Consider the following 20,699-nt stretch of genomic DNA (forward strand, 5'->3'; position numbering starts at 1 on the left):
TATATATGTATTTATCTAATACCTGCCAGGCATTCACTTCTATTTTCCAGCTTAGATTATTTGCAGTGTTTTTAACCAAGATAATATGATAGTTTCTCTGTTGCAAAGTTGTGCATGCCAAGAGGATGAAAAAAAGGCAGCTTGTCAAAAATTATAGTCATCCATACGGTATCTGAATATAAATCAAGGAATAGATATTACCTCATGGACTTTGGTTTGGTTTTATTACCTGTGAAAAAATCCTGCTTGGTTATTTTAAACAGTGCAGTTGTCACTCTATACAGTGCCTTATTCAAAGTCAATGTGGCCATCTAGACTTGCATTGCACTAGTGCAACAGTGCCAAGATCCAGGCTAAGACTGTGCCATCATGCCCATGGGAGGAGGTGCAGTTTTTGATGAGCCCCCCATTCCTCTTAAGTCCACTGTCCATCACAAAAATATTCCCTAAATGTGTATTGCACAGTGGGCTTTAGCATTAAGGCGAGAGAACTGAAAATTGCCCTTCCACTCGTGCAGTGGCACAGCCTTTGTCAGTGAGGTGACCAAATTTGCAGATGATATCAAACTATTTAGGATAGTGAAATCCAAAACAGGTAGTGAGGAGCTCCAAAAGGGTGAATGGGCGACAAAATGGCAAATGTGGTCCAGTGTTGGCAAGTGTAAAGTGATGCACATTGGGGTCATGGTGGACAGCTTGTTGAAAGTGTCGACTCAATGTTCGGCAGCTGTGAAAAAGGCCAATTCCATACTAGGGATCATTAGGAAGGGGTTTGGAACTAAAACTGCTAATATTATAATGCCCTTATATAAAACTATGATGTGGCCATAGTTCTGAGTACAATTCTGGTCACCATACCTCAGAAAGGGCATTATAGAGCTGGGAAAGGTGCAGAAGAGGGCAACCAAGACGATCAGGGCCTAGAGCACCTTCCTTATGAGGGAAGACTACAACACCTGGGGCTTTTTAGTTTAGAAAAAAGACGACAGTGGGGAGACATGATAGAGGTCTATAAAATCATGCATGGTGTGGAGAAAGTGGATAGAGAGAAATTCTTCTCCCTCTCACATAACACTAGAACCAGGGGTCATCCCATGAAATGGATTGCCAGGAAATCTAGGACCAACAAACGGAAGTACTTTTTCACACAATGACTAATCAACTTGTGGAATTCTCTGCCACAAGACGTGGTGACAGCCAACAGCCTGGATGGTTTTAAGAGGGGTTTGGATAACTTCATGGAGGAGAGGTCTATCATTGGCTACTAGTTGGAGGGCTAGAGGCCACCTCCAGCCTCAGAGGCATGATGCCTCTGAATACCAGTTGCAGGGGAGTTACAACAGAAGGGAGGGCATGCCCTCAACTCTTGCCTGTGGCTTCCAGCGGCATCTGGTGGGCCACTGTGTGAAACAGGATGCTGGACTAGATGGGCCATGGGTCTGATCTAGCAGGGCTGTTCTTATGTCTGGAACTCAGCACTGCTAGTCTGGATGCCAGCTGACACTTTTCACTTTTCACATCCTGACTAATTCTGCACTTGCACAAAAAGGAAAGTTGCAAGAAAATTATGTAGCTGTGCTAAAGTATGGGGATTTTTGAAATTGTGATCCTGCACAAAAGTTCCCTTTAAAGCATATGGGGCATGCCACGGTTTGTGCACCTGTTGTGCAAGCACAAACATGCTTTAACAGCACTAGTCTGAAACACAAGATCCAAACATAGCACAAGCAGTGCAGCAGCCTTCTGCTAGCACAATGTCCTTAAAATGTGTGAACATTTTAAACTTTCCATGATTTTTTCTCTTTTTCTACTGTAGAGCTTTCTTTGACATAACTGTAAGATATGCATGTTCAAGATAATTCAATTGTAAATTATTTTAGGCAGTGACTTGGGAGTAGGTCCCTGAAGGCTGCATGACCCTCAGGGACCTACGTCTGGGGTACACAGGGCACTTCCAGTGCCAGGGAAGATCACTGAAAATTGCCATCCACATGGGGCATGCATTCTGCATTTGTGCAAAATGCAGTAGCAGCACTTGTGCAGCACCAACACTTCATTGAAAGCACTGGTGCTTCCTTAGTCTGCATGTCAGCCAGTAACCTTCACATCCCATCAGATAAACAGAGCTGCAGTAAAAAGAAACCTCTCTCCATCCCCAACCCTTATTTTGATTTCCAGCTATCTGTATTGGTGTGTCTGATGGCCTTTACCTATGGCCATGTCCACTCATGGCAGCTTGAGGAAGAAGTCATCTTCTTTCATAACCATCTTGTGAGGAACTTTGAGTCACCACCAGAATATGTAGAATTCAGCCCACATTTGGTTTTTCACAAACCACCCACCATTTGGTTTGCTTTGTAGTTATGTAAGCAAAACTGATTCTGAGCTGAATCCTCTTCTGGTCAGCAATTTCTTAGAACTGGCTTACATAGTAAGTCGGCATGGGATGACTTTTTCCTATGGTTGTTGGTTGAGATGATGATTAGAATAGACCCGTCGTGCATGGCACAAACATATGACTATGGAATCAGAAGGCTCCCTCCAGCTCTTTTTATTAGTTTTCAAAGAATGACTAAGGAAAGCATCTCTTCATTTTCTGAATTAGAAGGCCCCTTGTTTACTACAAAGGAGAGATGTGGTTAATAAGTAAGAGAGCCAGGTAATATGATAAACTTCAACATAATGTGACAGTATTTAGATTGCTACTCTGAGTCCCTTATTTGTACACAGTCCAAAAAAGTGTCATGCAGTTGTTTGGAAATTATTTTATGAGTCTCTGAATAACTTACTGTTTTGGTAGCACTACCTTTGTTATGAAAAGGCTGATAGGAAAAAAGAGGTGCTTTTCTTTTTTAAAAAAAATCCATCTGTTGAAAATCAAAGATGAGCAAATAGCAGCACGCCATCAGAAAAGCAGCAGCTTTTATCCTAAAATCTGTGTCTTTGAACATTTTTTTCTGGAGAAATTTGGCTTCCATCCTTTATTGTATTAATTGTCTGACTATAGAGTAGCACATCTGGATCGTAAGTAACTGCCTTGGTCTACTATCTGAGTGTGTGGTCTCTTGTCCCCCCTTGTATATCTGATGCAGAATGGCCTGTTACCTGAAACGTTGCTACAGCCAAAATACTCCGCTTCTAACCTAAAACACTCTTCATTGTTGTTTTTAATGAAACAACTAGCCAGATTAGATGAAAATTTATAAGTGGAATATTTACCATTTGTTTGCATTTACTTTTTTGAGGTTTCTGTCTACTGTGCTTAAGCACGAGGGTGCTTAAGTCCTATATTCTTCCCTTTATGTATGCAGGAGGGTTACATTTGAATCTAGCCTGTTTCACTGGCATAAGCTTGTAAGGCTTAAAATAAACCAAAACCATGCAGCTTCACAATCTTGATTCGCTACACTTCTTTCCTCACAGTTAACTATGTTCCCTTAAGTGGTTTGGCAAATTACACATTTCAGAAAAGCTATTCTAATTTTTCCCTGTGCATTCCAAACTGTGGTCTCCAAGCCATTTAAGTGCCTTTTAAAGAGTTCTGGATAAATTCAAATGTTTGCATATTTCTACATTCCTACAGAATGTTTTGACTTGCTTTATAGCACCATTCCTGTTTTGTTGTTCTATTTTATTGTTCTAGTAATAGTATTGGATTTTATAATCATTATTTCCGCTAGTATGTTAGTGTGGGAAAGCCGCTCCCCCCCCGCCCTTTTGCTGCGTTAGCAGAGATATGGGATAAGTGGGGAGGGCGGAGTTGTGGGCCTGGCCTGGGAGATGGTAATTCAGACTTCCATTTTAGTCCCCCAGCACGTGACACTGACGGACCAATCACATGCATAAGTAGTCAGCTCCTTTGCTCTGTCTTTCAGTTGCTCTATGGGCAGGCACCCTCCTGCCCGCCCCTGGACTCATTGAGGAATATTTCGGTTGCCACTGGGACCAAGTAGGAATTTTGGGGGTCTCAACTAATTGTTTAGTGTTGGGGCCTTCCCCCCGCTACTTCTCACTGATTTCTTTAAGGCAGTCCCTTGGGTTAGATGGTCAATTTGTGGATGAGTGCGGGTCAGGGTAGGTTAATTTACACTGGTGTTGGGCTGGAGGGCCGTTATGGTGAGAGGGAATATGGAGGAAGGTTTGGTGATCTTGCAACTCTCAGGCTGGATCCGCTCCCACTCGGATGTATCCCAGCAAATGCTGCTCAGTGTCTCGTGATCTGGATTGAGGTGGGCTGGCATGCATCTCCTCAACAGGTTTAACCTCATGGTAGAGAAGAAGTTTGGACTGGGTACCGAGCCAAATCAAAGCCCGGTCCTTCACCCTCCTGTGGGCATACCTCCTTTGAGATTGTCTCACATAGAGAGTACCCACACTTTACTTAAGATTCCTCGTTGCAGGTTTTGCAAATATTCAATAAAGTGGCCCTAGTTTTTTCCAACTACACATGTCCTGTCATTATTTGGGCCTGGGTTTGCAACCTCCAATTCTTTTTCTATTACGTACATATATTGATCAGGGTTCACCTGATCAAAGACATCTCAGTTGATTAATCAAATAAAATTTGAATAATTGATTCAATCTGCATAAATTTGCATATGACTCAACAATAGTTTTGAAGAACAACTATACTTCCTTTGCTTTGAGATTGTATATGTATATTTTGCAGCAGCACCATCCTGGAAGAGGCATTCTTTTCTATCTTAGTAAACAGAGAATGCCTCTAATAAGATGGTGCTTGATATCTACAGATTTGTTCTTTAAAAGAATCAACATTTTTGTATAACCTAATTATTTAGTGATGTCCTTGTAGTCAACAAGAATATTTTAGTTGATTAATCTAGCCAATAATCATTTAAAAGGTGCTGTCCTATCCTGCTCCCCCCAGCTTTTTTGTGCTAACAATTTATCTTGTAATCTTTGTGTTCCTATTCTACTGCTGCAACTCTCATTACACCTGTCAGAAACTATGTCAGCTGAAAAGTTAACCATTTGAATCTAAAGAGGCTGGTTCATAAGCCTGATGAAAGAAGGCGGCTTGCCTTCTGCCACTTGGCTGCAAGATGACAGGAAATGGGGGGCACATGTGATTCAAATACATACTGAGCCACTTCTCCACTTATGTCAGGCTCCAGAATGATAGAAGTGGCAGAAGTGGAGAATAGGTGGAAGTTAGTTTTGGAATCATTCATTCATCATATTTTTATACCGCCTGAGATGTGAACTCATTTATTTATGGTCAACGACCAAATAAATACTACAGCAAAGAGCATACAGTATTATACAATAACATAAGTAAATATTTAAAAATCAGTTTGCAGACACCTTATTTTACATGCCTCCGAACAAAAGCAAGCAATCCTATGAGTAACTTCTTCATGCCTATCTCCTAAAAAATAAACAATAAAATGTTCCTCAGACCAATCCAAATGTTACCTCCTGATATGTATATCTCTAGTGTTACAAAACAATATAAATAAAATTATTCAAAATGTATTTATTTATTTTTGAACTTATATCCCGCTCTTCCTCCGAGGAGCTCAGAGTTTATTTATCATGTTTCATCATGTTTATCATGTTATCAATTTATTTATCATGTTTATTTTTATCCTCACAACCCTCTGAGGTAGGTTAATTATGTTAAGCATGTTGGACTCTAGGTTTTCTCTTGTATTGCAAAAACTAGTTATTTGAACTATATGTGTAACAATTGCATCTCAATTACTATTTCATTTTGGATGTATTATTGTCTTTATTTTCTATTTTATTTCTGTCATCCTTTCTGTTGAAGTACATACATACAGACCACTAACAAATTAAACATTTTAAATTGTTGCTGTGCACTAAAAGTTAGATGTTTATCTTTATATTTATATATTTTGACTTGCAAATCTTACAAAGACAGTCCTTTAAGAATATTATTTGAGGGTGTATAACATTATGGGACATTATCATTGAGACAGTTGAACAGACATAGTGATTTGTAAAGTTCCCAACTTACAAGTTATCTCAAAATTTTACAGAAACAATTATCTCAGACCTCTGATTAAACATTGTTACAACTTATAAATTGAAAGTCTGGTAGTTAATTCTGTAGCTCCGAGATTACAAATTGAGAAAGCTTAATTGCTAGTATAAAACCAGTAAAACAGGAACATATGGCAAAGAATGCTTGTCCTATAGGTTAATCTTCAAGAGTCAAGCAGGGTTTTTAGAGTATAATTCAATAACAAAGAGAAGGCAGCTTACTGTGAGTTATGCAGGAATCATTAAAGGGCATGATTGACTTAGTCAGTGGTTCCTTAAGGAACCAGATTTCCTGGTGTTCTAACAACAGTGACTTATTCAAAAGTATATGGGTTTTTAAGAAAATATTTTAAAGAGGTTTACATTTGAATTCGCAATATTAAAAAACCCACATTCTTCAAGATCTGAACTTAACAAAAGAATGCCATACTGCACACAAAGAAAAATCTATAAGCTTATTGTACTGATCATAGGAAAGAGTATATAAAGCATGGCAAATCAACAATCTTCATGAAACTGAAACAGTCAATTCAGCTTTCTCATTCTACTTAGCCTATGAAATGAATTATAGTCTATACTTGACTCTCTAAATGCCCTACACATATTTTTAGTATCACTTCAAAGCATATATTGAGTTTCTGGAAGGAGATACAACATCCAAAATAAAATCATATGGTTCAGCCAGATCCTGTGCAATATGGGTCATATCAACAATAATTTTTAAGTAGTTATCACTTCATAGATTTGGATGTCAGCTTTTCTGTATAAACAGATGGTTTGGTATACTTCCCACTCAAAGCAAGAATTTCATGCTAGGATGCAGAACCCTCGCAACTTTCCAAGGATTTGGATTCACTAATATGGTTTGCTTTAGGGTTGTGAGAGTTTTCTGACCAAATAATTAGCTGTTTGGTAGAAGTTAATGGCATATCTTGACTTAATTCTGCATGACAGAGACTTTCTAATTCTGAGCTTCAGTTCTAAACCAGATACTGACTGACATCCAGACTAGCGCTGTACTAGCGCTGTGAACAAGATTGCGCACATGCAAGAAAGTTCTGTAGCTGCACAGATGATTAGAGTTGAGCATTCTCTTGTGGTACACTCTACTTCACAACCGTAATCCTTAGCTTGCAAAGAAGATCAAGCCAATGCACCATTCTCTACAATATAAATGGACTGAGGAAGATGTTCCCAAGCATGGACCATGCCACAGGTTGTGCACCCTGTTACACCAGAACAACACTAGTATGGAATGCAAGCTCTTGACTTAGTGGAACTAATGAGCGCAACTTCATTATGCTAGCACGACATGGGACTGTTCACTCAATCACGCAGGTGGGGGGAGGCAGGGTTCAACCTACCTTCCCCCGATGATCACTCACAGCCTGGGCTGTGCACAAGCCACATGCCCACACAACCAGTGTGTCCGAGAGCAGCAGAAATGAATCTCCACATGGATGAATCTCGATATACGGATGAATCTTCCGGCAGCGCTGGTAAAACGAGGCTGGGACTTCTTGTCTCAGCCTCCGTGAATCCCACAATGCAGTGCACATTGCGACATGCACATTGCATTGTGGGATTTCCCCACGACACAGTCACTCTAAGTGCCATCTCTATATGTGGCTGGGCTGGAAGCAGTCCATGCTCACATATGAGCAGGTAGCCGGGGGTAAGCCATGCTTAAAAGCCGGGCTAGGCAGCACTGGCCCGCCCGGATTGGGCCTGATCCCAGCAGTTTTCACGCAAAGCCTAACCTGGGCTTGGCGTCCCTAGCCTGGGTTAGGCTGCGTGTGAGAACAGCCTCCATGTCTGCACAAGTGCAGCATTCATCTTAATGTCTTCCACTATATTTCATTGTGCTAAGTTATGATTTACACACAAACAGTCCCATAGCAGGAGGATGGTTTGAAAGACAATTGCGTAGATGCTGCTCCACATGGTAAGTTGTTCATGTACAGTGGCTAGCCGTAACCTGCCACTACAAACTGTTATAGTGCACTAAGGCAGTTTAACTTGGTAACGCTACTGTTTCATTCTTAAGTTATTGTATATTCCTTAATTCTTGTGTGCATAACATGCACAGTCCCCATGATTAGATTATATACATAGATTATATACAATCTATATAAAGACATGTCAAGGTGGTGGCACATTTTGACTTGCATTCCAGGATGTGTGTTCATAGTCAAGAACAAAGAAATTGAAGTGTAAATATAAGAATTAGGTCTGGAATTCTGTTATGAACTGCATTATTTATGTTGATCTGTGTTGCACTTCCAGTGACTGTTGCTGGTGCCTGTCTTATGTTTCTTTTTAGATTGTGAACCCTTTGGAGACAGGGAGCCATCTTATTTATTTATTATTTCTCCATGTAAACTGGTTTGGAAACTTTTGTTGAAAAGCAGTATATAAATGTTGTTGTTGTTGGCGCTCTTGATATTTTTAATAGAAAGACAGGATACAAATAATAGAAAGGTAGGATAGAGGAGATATAAGTAAATACATTACAAAACCCTTTTTTACCACTATTCTCTCTCTCTCTCTCTCTCTCTCTCTCTCTCTCTCTCTCTCAGTAGGAAATCTGTATGCACAGGTTTTCAGTGCATCACAATGTTGCAAAGTTTGAAAGTGGTAGTCATTTTAGAACTTGCAGGAGAAAGCATTACATCACAGAAAAAATATTTATATAAACCATTATTTTAAATTAATCTACGCACATATTTATTCTTAAAAGATTTATTTATTTATTCAGTTTATATACCACCCTTCCTAAAGTGGCTCAGGGTGCTATTGTCATCAATATTTTATTTTAATGTTTGTGTTATTTGTTTAAACAGACATCCATTCTTCATCCAGTTTCCCATGTTTTCTTCCCCTTTGCTCTCAATGGGACTTTGGTAAATTGGGTACTATAGTTATAGGTGCCGGCTGAATTATGAAGAAATCACTGGCTGACATCCTGACTACATTTGCTGGAGGAAGTCCCATTTAAATTAAAAGGACACATTTGGCATTAATGATAATGGGACTTCCTGGAGTAAATTTAGCTACATTTTCAGCCACTCTTATTTTATTAACAAATTTTAAACCACAGCTATATGTACAGGACCTTGTCTGAATTGTGCTACGTTTTGAAAGATTTGCTTCCCAACAGTGAGAGAGGCTTGTTTGCTGCATGGAAAAGTTAACGCTTTCTAATAATGTATAGCTTCCACTTTGAGCCCCATTCAGTGAATGCTTGGCTGAAGCTTTGTTGCAAAGCAACAGATTTCAATTTAGCAAAAATTTCCACCTCTGTTAAATTGCTTAGCATAATGATATATTAATGCACATGGGGTGCTTATTAAATTAGGATTCATCTGTGGTTTAAATATAGTAAACTGCATTTTTCATCTGACATTTGTTTGCTTTTTGAGTAGCAAGTTTCTGCACAGTTTGCCATTAACGGGCTAGCATTTTAATCTTTCAGAGCTGGTACCTGTTTTGGTCTTTTTTATTTTGAAAGCTGCAATATCATTATCATTTCAAATATGGCACATATTTTCTGCACTTGTGAGAACAAATTGGGTTTTTTTGGGGGGGCAGGAAAATAAAAGAACCTTGGACCCAATCTGGATTGCTTCCTCCCATGGCTGCTCTTCTAAAGGGAAAGTACACACATGCAAGAGATGCTGACATGTTTAATGTCTCATGATGTTTGGCTGAAATATATTGAAAATCTAAGAACGGCATTTTGACCTGTGCACATGTTCTATTAGCCTAGATAGTGGATAGATTTCTTAAAACTGTCATATCTCTGGTTCTAAATAGGAACTCAAACATGGACCCAGAGGAGATGGCATCAGGGATCCCACTTGCCCCAAGTGAAGCAGTAGCCCCTTCTGTAGAGGAGCAAACTGTGAATAGAAGCTGTTTGACCTGAGCTGTAAAACCAGGCTTCCTGACTTTAGAAAGCAGCTCACCAATGCTCCCAATCCCTATTCCCCTTTTAGTCCTCCCGCAATGCACCAAGAACTTGGATGCTCCAGATAGCTGAAGGAGCAGACTCTAGAACCAGAGTTAAACTACTTTAAGTCCTGCTTAGTGAGGGCTGGTTGTTAAAAAGATACCTTTTAGTAATCAAACTTTACTTGTTGAGGACAGGGATAATAAAGGAAAGGGGTATGCACTTTTTGAACTGCAATTCCTCACATTTTTATGTACCCCAGACTCTTCTTCATTTTATATGTAAAGTTTTTTGATACCATGAGCAAAGGTAGAGTTATCTGCTGGCAAATAAAATGTGCAGAATTCCATGCATATTGACTTGTGTGCTGAAAACCTGCTGGAAGTTTTTCACATAGGGCTTTTAAAGCCCCTTTAACTTGCATCTTCTCTGGAATGAAGGATGTGCGATATGTGAAATCTTCACATATTGGCCAGATTTACCCCGAAGTCCCTGAGAGTTATCGCGGAACAGTTCACACACATTTTGGGTTTTTCACTGCATGCGTTAGAGTGTATCCTGATTTATATCTGGGGTTAAAAAAACCCAACAACTTTGAGTTCACAGTTAAGCCTCCTAGTAAACCCACAGTAAAGCCTGATGTGTGTAAAGGTCCCTGATGGCAGAATATGAAATTTGGGAGAGTATGAAATTCTGTATGCATCACCAGTCCCTACATGACTGCCTGTACTCTTGGTACTAGCACCTCTTGGATTCAGTGCAAGCAGTGCTTGCTGTTTGAGATTGGTTGTGAAAAATTATTTTTAGATGGCACATTCTGCAGTTGGCAGAACTGACTATATGGCAATACGTCTGAGACATTTTCCTTAACAGGCCCTGCTGAAATGAACACGCAACAGAAACATTGTAGAAAAACTGCTGTGTCACTGCATGTATGCACTGTAGGGAGCCTAAATGGTGTATAGTTGTCACGAGGTTGTCTATTGTCTTTGATAAGCATTAGATAGATTACATGTTCCACCTAAGAGTACATTCATGTTCTATTCCATTCTGTTTGTCATTATTTAATTTAGATTGCAATTAGTTCTTTTCTGACATTTTCTTCTAAATTGTTTATAAATTATTTTCTTTAAAAACAAACACTAACATGGCTGTGTGGAACCTGTATCCTGTGATTTAGAAACGTAGGATCCGAGATAGATGAGCTCGGTTGTGGTTTATTCAGAGGTGAGAGAATATACTGTACACATCATTAAAGACACTTAATAAATTTTATGTGTGCAAGGGTGATGGCTAGGACTCCATCACCCTTGACTGTAGGGCTGTATTTATAAGCAAAAATATTAAACACGTGTGGAAGGTCCATTTGACTGCCTAGGCAGTACAGTTCCTTGGGCTGCTTGTGTGATGCAGCCGAACTAAATATTTAGCTATGTGTAGTAGATTAGTTTTCAATGTGAGGCTACCTCAGAAAGGTGGTCAGTATGGATTACCTTGGAAAGGTGCTTGGAACTTCAGTTGATTCAGAATGCAGTAGCCAGACATTTGTCACGGGGTGGGGTGGGGGGTGCATTCCAAACATATTCCTCCAGTGTTATTCCAGATGCATGGTTACTATTTTGCTTTTGGGTCCAATTCAAAGTGCTGTTCTTAACCTTTAAGGCCTTAAATGACCTGGTAACAGGATCTCTTAGGACTGCCGCCTTCCATCCACACATGCCTGGAAGCTTCATGCAACAACTGATTGTCACCTGTCCCCATACCATCTAAATAAAGTATGGCTGATTGGGATGGATGACAGGGCCTTTTCAACGGTTGTGGGACACCTCCCCCCCCCGCCCGCAAAAGCTCCCCATGTCTACCACACTGCCTTTCAGTGTGTGGGAAAACCTGGGTTTTTAGGAAAGCATTAATTTAGAGTGGTAGAAGGAATTGTTTTTTATTGCCATGACTGTTTTTTGTTCTTAAAATGTTTTTTCCTCTGTGTGTGTGTTTTTTTAAAAATTGATTGCACGGTTTAATATTACAGTAGTATAAGTCATCCTGAGTATTCTTACAGAAATGCTTACATATTTAATACAGGAATAGATATTATAAGCAAATGTGTATTATAAGTAAAAGACAATACCTTTTGCTTCCCTGTGCTTCAAGAGGGGGCAAAAATAGTATCCAGGTCCTGTTGTACACAGTAGCATATAACATTTATTTGTGCCCTTATTCACCATAGTGGCACTTACTCAGTGACCAGTCCCAGTCATTAAAGTAATCTAGATTGTTACAGGTCAAGATTTGAGTATTGCTCTACATTTCCCTGTGTGAACAGCTGAGAGAGATTCCTGCCTGCAACCTTGGAGAAGCTGCTGCTAGTTGGTGAAGACAATACTGAGCTAGATAGACCAATGGTCTGACTCTATATGGCAGCTTCCTATGTTCCTATGTAACAGCAAATATAGTACAATACAAAGCTTTTCTTTTCTTGTGTGACTTCATTCTTCAGATGACCTTCTTTAAAAACAAAAATGACCTTGTTCTTTGCATGGATTTGCCTTTCCAGCTCTGTGAACTGTGACATGTTCAAGTGTGATATAGTAAATGAAGAGTGGCATATCCAGTATCAGTTTTGTTACTTGTGTAACCTCTAGCATTTCAAATCTCTTTATTTCCCTAGGAAGTCCTGCCCTCACTGGCACTGGGACTATTGCTGTCAAAGTTGATGATGTCAATGATAACGTCCCCAAATTTGCCTTTAATATGTATTCCAAAACTATTCCAGAGGATGCACCTACAGGGTCAGATGTTTTGCTTGTAAATTCTTCAGATTCTGATGCATCAGTGAATGCAATTATCAGGTATGATCTCTATTTGTGGTACTTCTGATGCTGTTTAATGTATTTCTTTAAGACCCATTTCTTCATCCTCCTTTATTAATAGAGGCTGAGAATAATGAGATTGGTAGAGTTTATCTTGAATTTCCCCCAAGTACAAATTTGTTGACACTGTGAAGAGGATTGTACTAAGGAGTTCAACTGAACCCCAAAACCAGCTCAGAGGGGTCTTTGGTGAACCAGAACTAAACTTGAATCTAAAATCTCTTGGTTGCCTTTAACCTCAACGGATACTAAACCATTCAGTACCAGTTCCAGGACCAGTACCAAAAGTGGAAACCAGTTCAAAACCAGTTAAATAGTTAAGCACTCAGTAGGCTCTTTTGAGGAGTGATGAGGGTGCCTCTCTGTTCCACTTATATTTGGAGAAACAATATTTGCCAGTGAGCCGTCTGAAAAGAAAAGAAGGATGATTCGGAGAGAGTATTAAGCAGGGCCTACAACTAGTAGTCCTCCTGTTCTCTCTGTTCACAGAGAGGCTTGCCTGGTGTTTAAGCATAGGCTTCCCCATCCAGAGGGTGGTTGTCAGTGTGGAGGATTCTTGAATTGTAGTTGGAAGCTTCTTGTATTTCTTTGGCGTTGAAATTCCTCCTTGCTGCCATTCTAACATTAATCCTAAATTGCCTTTTGCAGTTGTTGTTATTTTAATTTGGTTATATGTTTTTCGTTTGTAACAACCTTTGCAAATACAAAAGTTTTTTAAATGATACATTAAAAAACTTCTAAATTTTAAAAACATGTTTTTAAAATGAAAAAATATTTTTCTGAAGTGAAATAGTGTTTATTGTGTCCACTTTATACAACAGCATTGCAAACGAAAGAATTCTGTAATATTGTGCGTGAAATGTATCTAAACTTGTTCAAAGTATGTGGACTGGTTACCGAACCACATTTTAAAATTAGTGTCTGAACTGGAAATAAACTGGAGAGGTGGGGGTTTTGGGGTTGTTATTTTTAAGTAAAAGGCAAGAACCTGAGCTGATACGAAACACAAAATTTTAATGGTCCACCTCTCTCTAATGTTGCATACAGCTATATTACTAAATATTATTCTAAACTGAATAGAAATTCTAATTTGATTCACATGCCACTTCTTAATTCAGCTTTCAAAGTTAAGATGTGATCTGCAGGTTATTGCAACCTTTGGCATTGCACCAGCATTTTAAGGTAATCTGAGAGAGCTAGATGAGTCCACCACTGTCCTAACAACTGCCAGCATTATGAGATAAAGTGTTGTTTAAATTCATTGTATAACATAGAAAAAGCTGGCCATATATCATGGTTGGAAGGGATAGGACTGTTGTAAATCACTAAAAATAATAATACCCTTCTTCATGGTATTTCAGCCACCAGCTGAAGTTACACAACCGCATTGCAGGTATGAGTTAGCAATGTGTTCAAAAAGAGATGATAAAGGACGTTTTTCAAATGATAGCCACCAAGCAAGCCATTCTGAAGCACAACAAATGAGGTTGCCCAAAACTGGCACTGGGAGCAGAATCCTTTACATATGGTTAGTGATGGTGCCAGGCACACAAGGGAGATTAGCTAAGTACCTTTGCGATCCCTTTAACTTTTTTAAAAAAACATTTATATCCCACTCTTTCTCCAAGGATCCCAGAGCAGTATAACATAGGAAGCTGCCTTATATTGAGTAAGACTATTGGTCCATGTAACTCAGTATTGTCTACACTGACTGGCAGCGGCTCTCCAAGGTCTCCAGAAGTCTATCTCAGCCCGACTTGGAGATGCCAGGGATTGAACCTGGAACCTTCTGCATGCAAAGCAGATGATCTTCCACTGAGCTATGGCTGCATCTCCTAAGGGGAATAAAGTGGTCACATGTAGTTACCCATCCAAATGTAAACCAAAGCAGACCCTGCTTAGCAAGGGGACAATTCCTGCTTGCTACCACAAAACGTCACATAAACCTTGTGAAGTAAGTTGGGCAGAGAGATACGTGGCTGGCTCAGAGACACCCAGTGAGGCTATTCTCACGATGCAGGAAAACTGGACTAAGGGAGCCCAGCCCAGTTTTCCCCATCGTGAGAACCACCAGGCTCGTGGGCGAGCCTGGTGGTTCCATGGCAGCTAGCCCACCTAAAAAAAACACCCTCCCCTTAAACAAGGTTAGCGGAGCAAGTGTGTCACTCGCTTGATTGTGTGTCAGCCGTGGCTGCTTGCAGCCTCAGCTGATACACTCGAGGTTGGGGGAGAGGGGAGAGGATCCCCAGGAAGGCACCACACACTCACATGGTGGCTTCCTAGGGTTTTGGGGTGCCACGCAGCAGCGCTCCCCAACCCCCAGAGACCCCGAGGGAGCTGCGGCCGGGCACAGGAGCACCCAATTGAAGCAGCCATTCACCTGGACAGCCAATCCGGCTGCCCAGCAATGAGTGACTGCTCAAATGCGGAGAGAGCAGGCTAAGCCCGCTTTCCCCACATAACCTCATGAGGCTGTACACATGGGTCATGTGTAGAACCTCAGTGAGTTTCATGGTTGAGTGGGAACTTTAATTTGGGTCTCCCTGTTTATAGTCCAACACTCTAAGCACTACACCATGCTGGCAATGGCAAAGAGGTGAGGCAGCTGCACTGGTGACCACAATTTTTTATCTGTGCAATAACACAACATCCTTGCCATTAAACCCAGTGACACAACAGTGGGGGCATTGCATTAGAGGTAAAGGAAGATGGTGGTTGACAATGCAGCTATCAAAGAATGTTCCAAGCCTCCACTGCCCCTGTTAAGATAAACCACCAAAAGGGTTTGGGGGAGGCTTACCTTGATGGTAGTGGAGGTTTGGAACACTCTTTGACAGCTGCATTGGCAACCACCATCTTCCTTCACCTCTAATGTAGCTTGCAATGCTTCTGATAGCCACCATCTCTCCCCCCCCCCCATTAGGGCCTCTGGGGTCAGCCAAGGACCCTGTGATGGTCCTTGTCCAGTGCCCTACTTCGCCGGTATCATACTTGACCAACCCTTGTCACTGACTGTGTATATGGTTTAGTATCATGCTATCAGTTTAAAACAAACATGAATATATATTTTAAGGCCTCAGTTTCATACATGCCAGTCTAAAAACTGGATTTATAATAGGTGTTTCTCTAAGCAAAGTTTCCCCTCATGTGAACATAAATATGAAAAATAGCTTATAAACTGATTAATATCTTTTCATATAGTGAACAGCTTTGCATTGGCTGGCAAATCCATTTGTCTTGGTTGTATTAAGCAAGTTTATATGAAATGAAACTGTAACTTTTCTGCCAACATTAAATATACCCCACACACACACCAAAAAAGGAAGAAAAGAATTTGCAAATGACAACTGAACTTGTGTCTACCACTCAAAATAGCTGAAGAAAAGTCAGCATTTGACTGGTTTGTTTTATGCCAAATGCCTTTCAAATTTCTAGTTGCTGAAAGAACTGTTTTAACTAGGAAATACCCACTGCTGAATATCAGAAGAAGAAAATTAGATATTAAGTGACAGTGACAGCCTGAGCGTTTACCTTTGAGGAGTGTGTGTTTCTAATGGAATGCAGAGAAGATTCATGCAAGTTATTAATCACTACCAGTACCTGCCATGCAAGAAAGCTAGGATAAGAATTTTCCATTCAGCTTCAAGGAATATGAACATTCGTTTATTGCTGGGCACACAAGGGGCTACAGTATTTGACTTTCCTATTTTAAATAACTTTATTGCAATTTAGATCACATTTTTCCAACAAGGAAATAAAAATAATCATTTGTACAAAAGAAATAAAGTAACATTTAAAACAGAAAAAAATTCTGGCTGATATCCAGACCAGCACTGCACTGATGCAACACTCCTTCAAGGTTGCAGGCAGGAATCTCTCTCAGCCCTATCTTGGAGAAGCCAGGGAGGGAACTTGGAACCTTCTGCTCTTCCCAGAGCGGCTCCATCCCCTGAAGGGAATATCTTACATTGCTCACACTTCCAGTCTCCCTTTCATATGCCACCAGGGCAGACCCTGCTTGGCTAAAGGGACAAGTCATGCTTGCAACCATAAGACCAGCTCTCCTCTCCCGCATCTTCCACATCTCCTGTAGAATTTATCCCCCATCTGCTGATATACTGATTTATAGTGGTGCAAGTTATCTTAGAAGTAGGGATGTGTGAAATGTTTTGGGTACAAAACATTTTGTACTCGAAAATGGCATTTTCAGGTGTTTTGTATACAAAACGAAACACAGAATCCAATTCCAAAGATTTTTGTATACAAAATGAAACAACCCTATTTGGGATCCGAAATTTTGTATTTCGGAAAATGTTTCGGATCTCCATTTTGAGAGAAGTCTTTCTCCTCAGTCTCCATTTTGAGTCCTGACATCTGTTTGAATTTCCCGCCCTTCAAGCCTGTAGATTGGCCAGCGAAAGCAGGGGCTGATCTGCTTGCTGTTGCCTCCTAATTCCTTTTAAGGAATTTTAATGTTTAAATTCATCCTCATTGGCTAGGTGGAGGGCAAAGAACAGCAAGGTGTGTGCGGGGGATTTTCAGAGGAGTTTTGCACCAGGGTATTTATTGGGGTTGCAGGCACCATTTCTTCCTTTCTGCTGCCTCGTGTGGGAGAAGAGAAAGCTCTATTGCCTGATTCCTCAGTCTTGATACCCCTATCGTCCACCATTGCCTCCAGTTGCCCAACATCGCTGCTATTGTCCAGCATTGCTGCCATTGATTGCTGCCAGCCACTACTTCTACCTGTGCCATTCTCTCCTGCATTTTTTGCTGCTTTTTTTTTTAGAAAAAGAGATTTGGAAGAAAAGAGGGTTTAAAAATTATTAATTTTTAGTTTTCTCTGTTTTATACTTCTTCCTGCTGCTGTGAGAATAATCACCCACTGCAGTGGACTACAAAGAGACCCAGCATTTGAGAAGACTGAGTGAGAGTACCCATTTATAATGGTAACACACGCGCACACACCACACCACACATACACATCTCTAATCTTGATTTGTGTATTTAGGGTTTTTTCCTGTTTGCAGGGAGGTATTGGTTTCCCCTTGTCACATTGTATCTATCTGGCTGCTGCTTATTATTGACATTATATCAAATCCATCTGTCAGTAGAGTTATTATTTTAATACAATGTTCCATTTGTGTCTGATTCTGTTAAATTCCCTGTTTTGGAAACCTGGTTCCTTGCACAACAGTGCTGTTGTTGATGTGCACTGTATATTTATTTATTTATTTATTTATTTATTTATTTATTTATTTATTTATTTGATTTTTATACCGCCCTTCCGAGCTGGCTCAGGGCGGTTTAAAATTAAAAAACAGAAATCATTAAAAACAATTAAAACAGAAATACAAATATAAACACCAATTTAAAAACATCTTAAAACACAAACTATCAAAACAAACCCTGAAAACCAGGTTAACATTAAAACAATTAAAACTAATTAAAAACCCTGAAAGGCCAGGTCAAACAGATGGGTTTTAAGGGCTCTCTTGAAGGTCAGTAAAGAATTAAGATTATGAATTTCTGCTGGGAGAGCATTCCACAACCCAGGAGCAGCTACAGAGAAGGCCCACCTCTGAGTCGCCACCAAACAAACCGGTGGTAACTGGAGACAGACCTCCCCAGATGACCTTAACGTGCGGTGGGGATCATGTAAAAGAAGGTACTCTCTAAGATATCTCAGACCCAAGCCGTTCAGGGCTTTAAAGGTAATAACCAGCACTTTGTATTTTGCCTGGAAACATATCGGCAACCAGTGTAACTGTTTTAAAACAGGCATCATATGGTCTTTCCGGGTTGCCCCAGAGACCAATCTGGCTGCCGCATTCTGAACTAACTAAAGTTTCCGGACTACATACAAAGGCAGCCCCATGTAGAGCGCATTGCAATAGTCAACCCGGGAGGTTACCAGCTGATGCACCACTGTTTTGAGGTCATCCTCTTCAAGGAGTGGGCGCAGCTGTCGAATCAGCTGAAGCTGATGGAAAGCACTGCTGGTCATGGCCTCCACCTGAGATACCAGGGTGAGGCCTGGGTCCAGGAGTAATCCCAAGGTGTGCACCTGCTCCTTCCGGGGGAGTGTAACCACATCCAGCACAGGAAGATCTAACTCACCCCTCAGATTCTGAGCCCCCACAATGAGCACCTACGTCTTGCTTGGATTCAGCTTCAATTTGCTCTCCCTCATCGAGCCCATTACTGCCTGTAGGCAGGCATTTAGAGAATGAGTTAATGTTCTTTGGGGCAGATTTGGGGCAGAAAGAGGGCTTCAGGGGCAGATTCGGGTGGTAGTGCCCCAATGGGTGGTGGGATTACAAAGGAATTGGTCAAAGGGTGGATTTTTTTTTTAAGGAATTGTAGTTTGCGTGTCTTGGGGGCTGATTTAGGGAAGAAAGGGGGCTTCAAGGGCAGAAGAGTGGGTTGGGTTGTAATGCCCCAATGGGTGCCTGCCCACCACCCTTATTCAAAGAGAATTGGACAAAGGGTTGATTGTTAAAGAATTAATGAAGTTTACATGTCTTTAAGATTTTTTTCCCATAGGGAATAATAGGAGGTTTCAGCAGCTCCATAACTGCACTTGGGGGGGGGGGGCACTGAGATGGCCCAGAGCGAGTGGTGGTATAGTGCACATAGAGTCCCAACTACCTCATACCCACAAGCCCATGGGGTACAGGGTTTTGTTCTTTCTGAGGTGTTCAATGTAGACTCTCTGGTAGCAGATGAGAGTGGATTCTCATTTGTCACTGAAAAGCTCAATGCCAGCAGAGAATCTACACTGAACACCTCAGAAACAGAAAAACCCAGTACCCTGTGTGCACCACACCATCACTCACTCTGGGCCACCCCAGTGCCCTCCAAATGGAGTTATGGGGATGCTGAAACCTCCATTATTCCCTATAGGGAGAAATCTTAAAGACGCATAAACTTCATTAATTCTTTAAAAATCAGCCCTTTGCCCAATTCCCTTGAAATAATTGTGGTAGCTTCCTTGCCCCCATTGGGTACTGCCACCCACCACACCCCGCTCTGGGCCACCCCTTTCCCCCTGCCGTAAAGCAATACTTTTTCTGTAACCTCTATTATTCCCTATGAGAAAAATCTTAAAGACGTGCAAACTTAAAAAATTCACCAACAATCAGCCTTTTGCCAAATCCCTCTGAAATTTGGGTGGTAGCTTCCACCCATTGGGCACTACCACCCCCACCCACTCGTTTTGCCCCAGGGCCCTTTTTAAAAATCTGAAACGTTTTGGATTCGGATCGTGAAAATTCGGACCGAAAATGAAATTGGTGTGTTTCGGATGGGTTGATTTCGAACAAAAAACAAAATGGGAGTGTTTCAGATTTGGTCAAAATTGAAGCAGAAAAAATCCAAAATGCACACTCCTATTTACAAGCAACATTTTTAAAATGTTGGAAATGCCATCCTGATACATATATTTTCATAGTAAATGGAATTTTAGCCTTGCTAAATAAGAATTTTTAAAACCCACCCATCGTTCTGAATATAATGTGCTCCAAGTCAGAATATGAAGCTACACATGCATTGCATAAAATTGCAAACTTATAGGAAACATAAGTCTTTTTCAGACATTTGTGAGCACCAGTGTGCTCATGGTTACAGCACCCAAAGTGGGGAGGAAGTCCTGCCCTGGAGCTGTCACTCCATCCCTCCAGCTGGCTGCTTGTGGTTATGACTCCATTTGTCTGAAGGGGGGAGCGTCGTAACTGTGATGGCTGGCACTTTCAGCAGCAGCCTGGATTCTGTGAGCAGCAAACCTTTGGGAGCTGTAACTAAATGCAGTGGTGCTCACAAATGTCTGAAGAGCGCTCTAGATAAGCAGAAAA

At 40.8% G+C, this 20,699-nt stretch overlaps 1 protein-coding gene across 1 annotated transcript in view; it reads left to right on the top strand.

Annotated features, from left to right (window-relative positions):
• FAT4 (FAT atypical cadherin 4) overlaps nt 1-20,699 on the top strand; it is a 173,138-nt gene that overhangs the window by 100,639 nt on the left and 51,800 nt on the right. The window contains exon 7 of the mRNA XM_053254941.1: nt 12,648-12,828. Coding sequence (XP_053110916.1) covers nt 12,648-12,828 — 181 coding nt within the window. The remainder of the gene's footprint in view (nt 1-12,647; nt 12,829-20,699) is intronic.

This window comes from Hemicordylus capensis, chromosome 5, assembly GCF_027244095.1.
Source record: "Hemicordylus capensis ecotype Gifberg chromosome 5, rHemCap1.1.pri, whole genome shotgun sequence".
NCBI classification, from domain to species: domain Eukaryota; kingdom Metazoa; phylum Chordata; class Lepidosauria; order Squamata; family Cordylidae; genus Hemicordylus; species Hemicordylus capensis.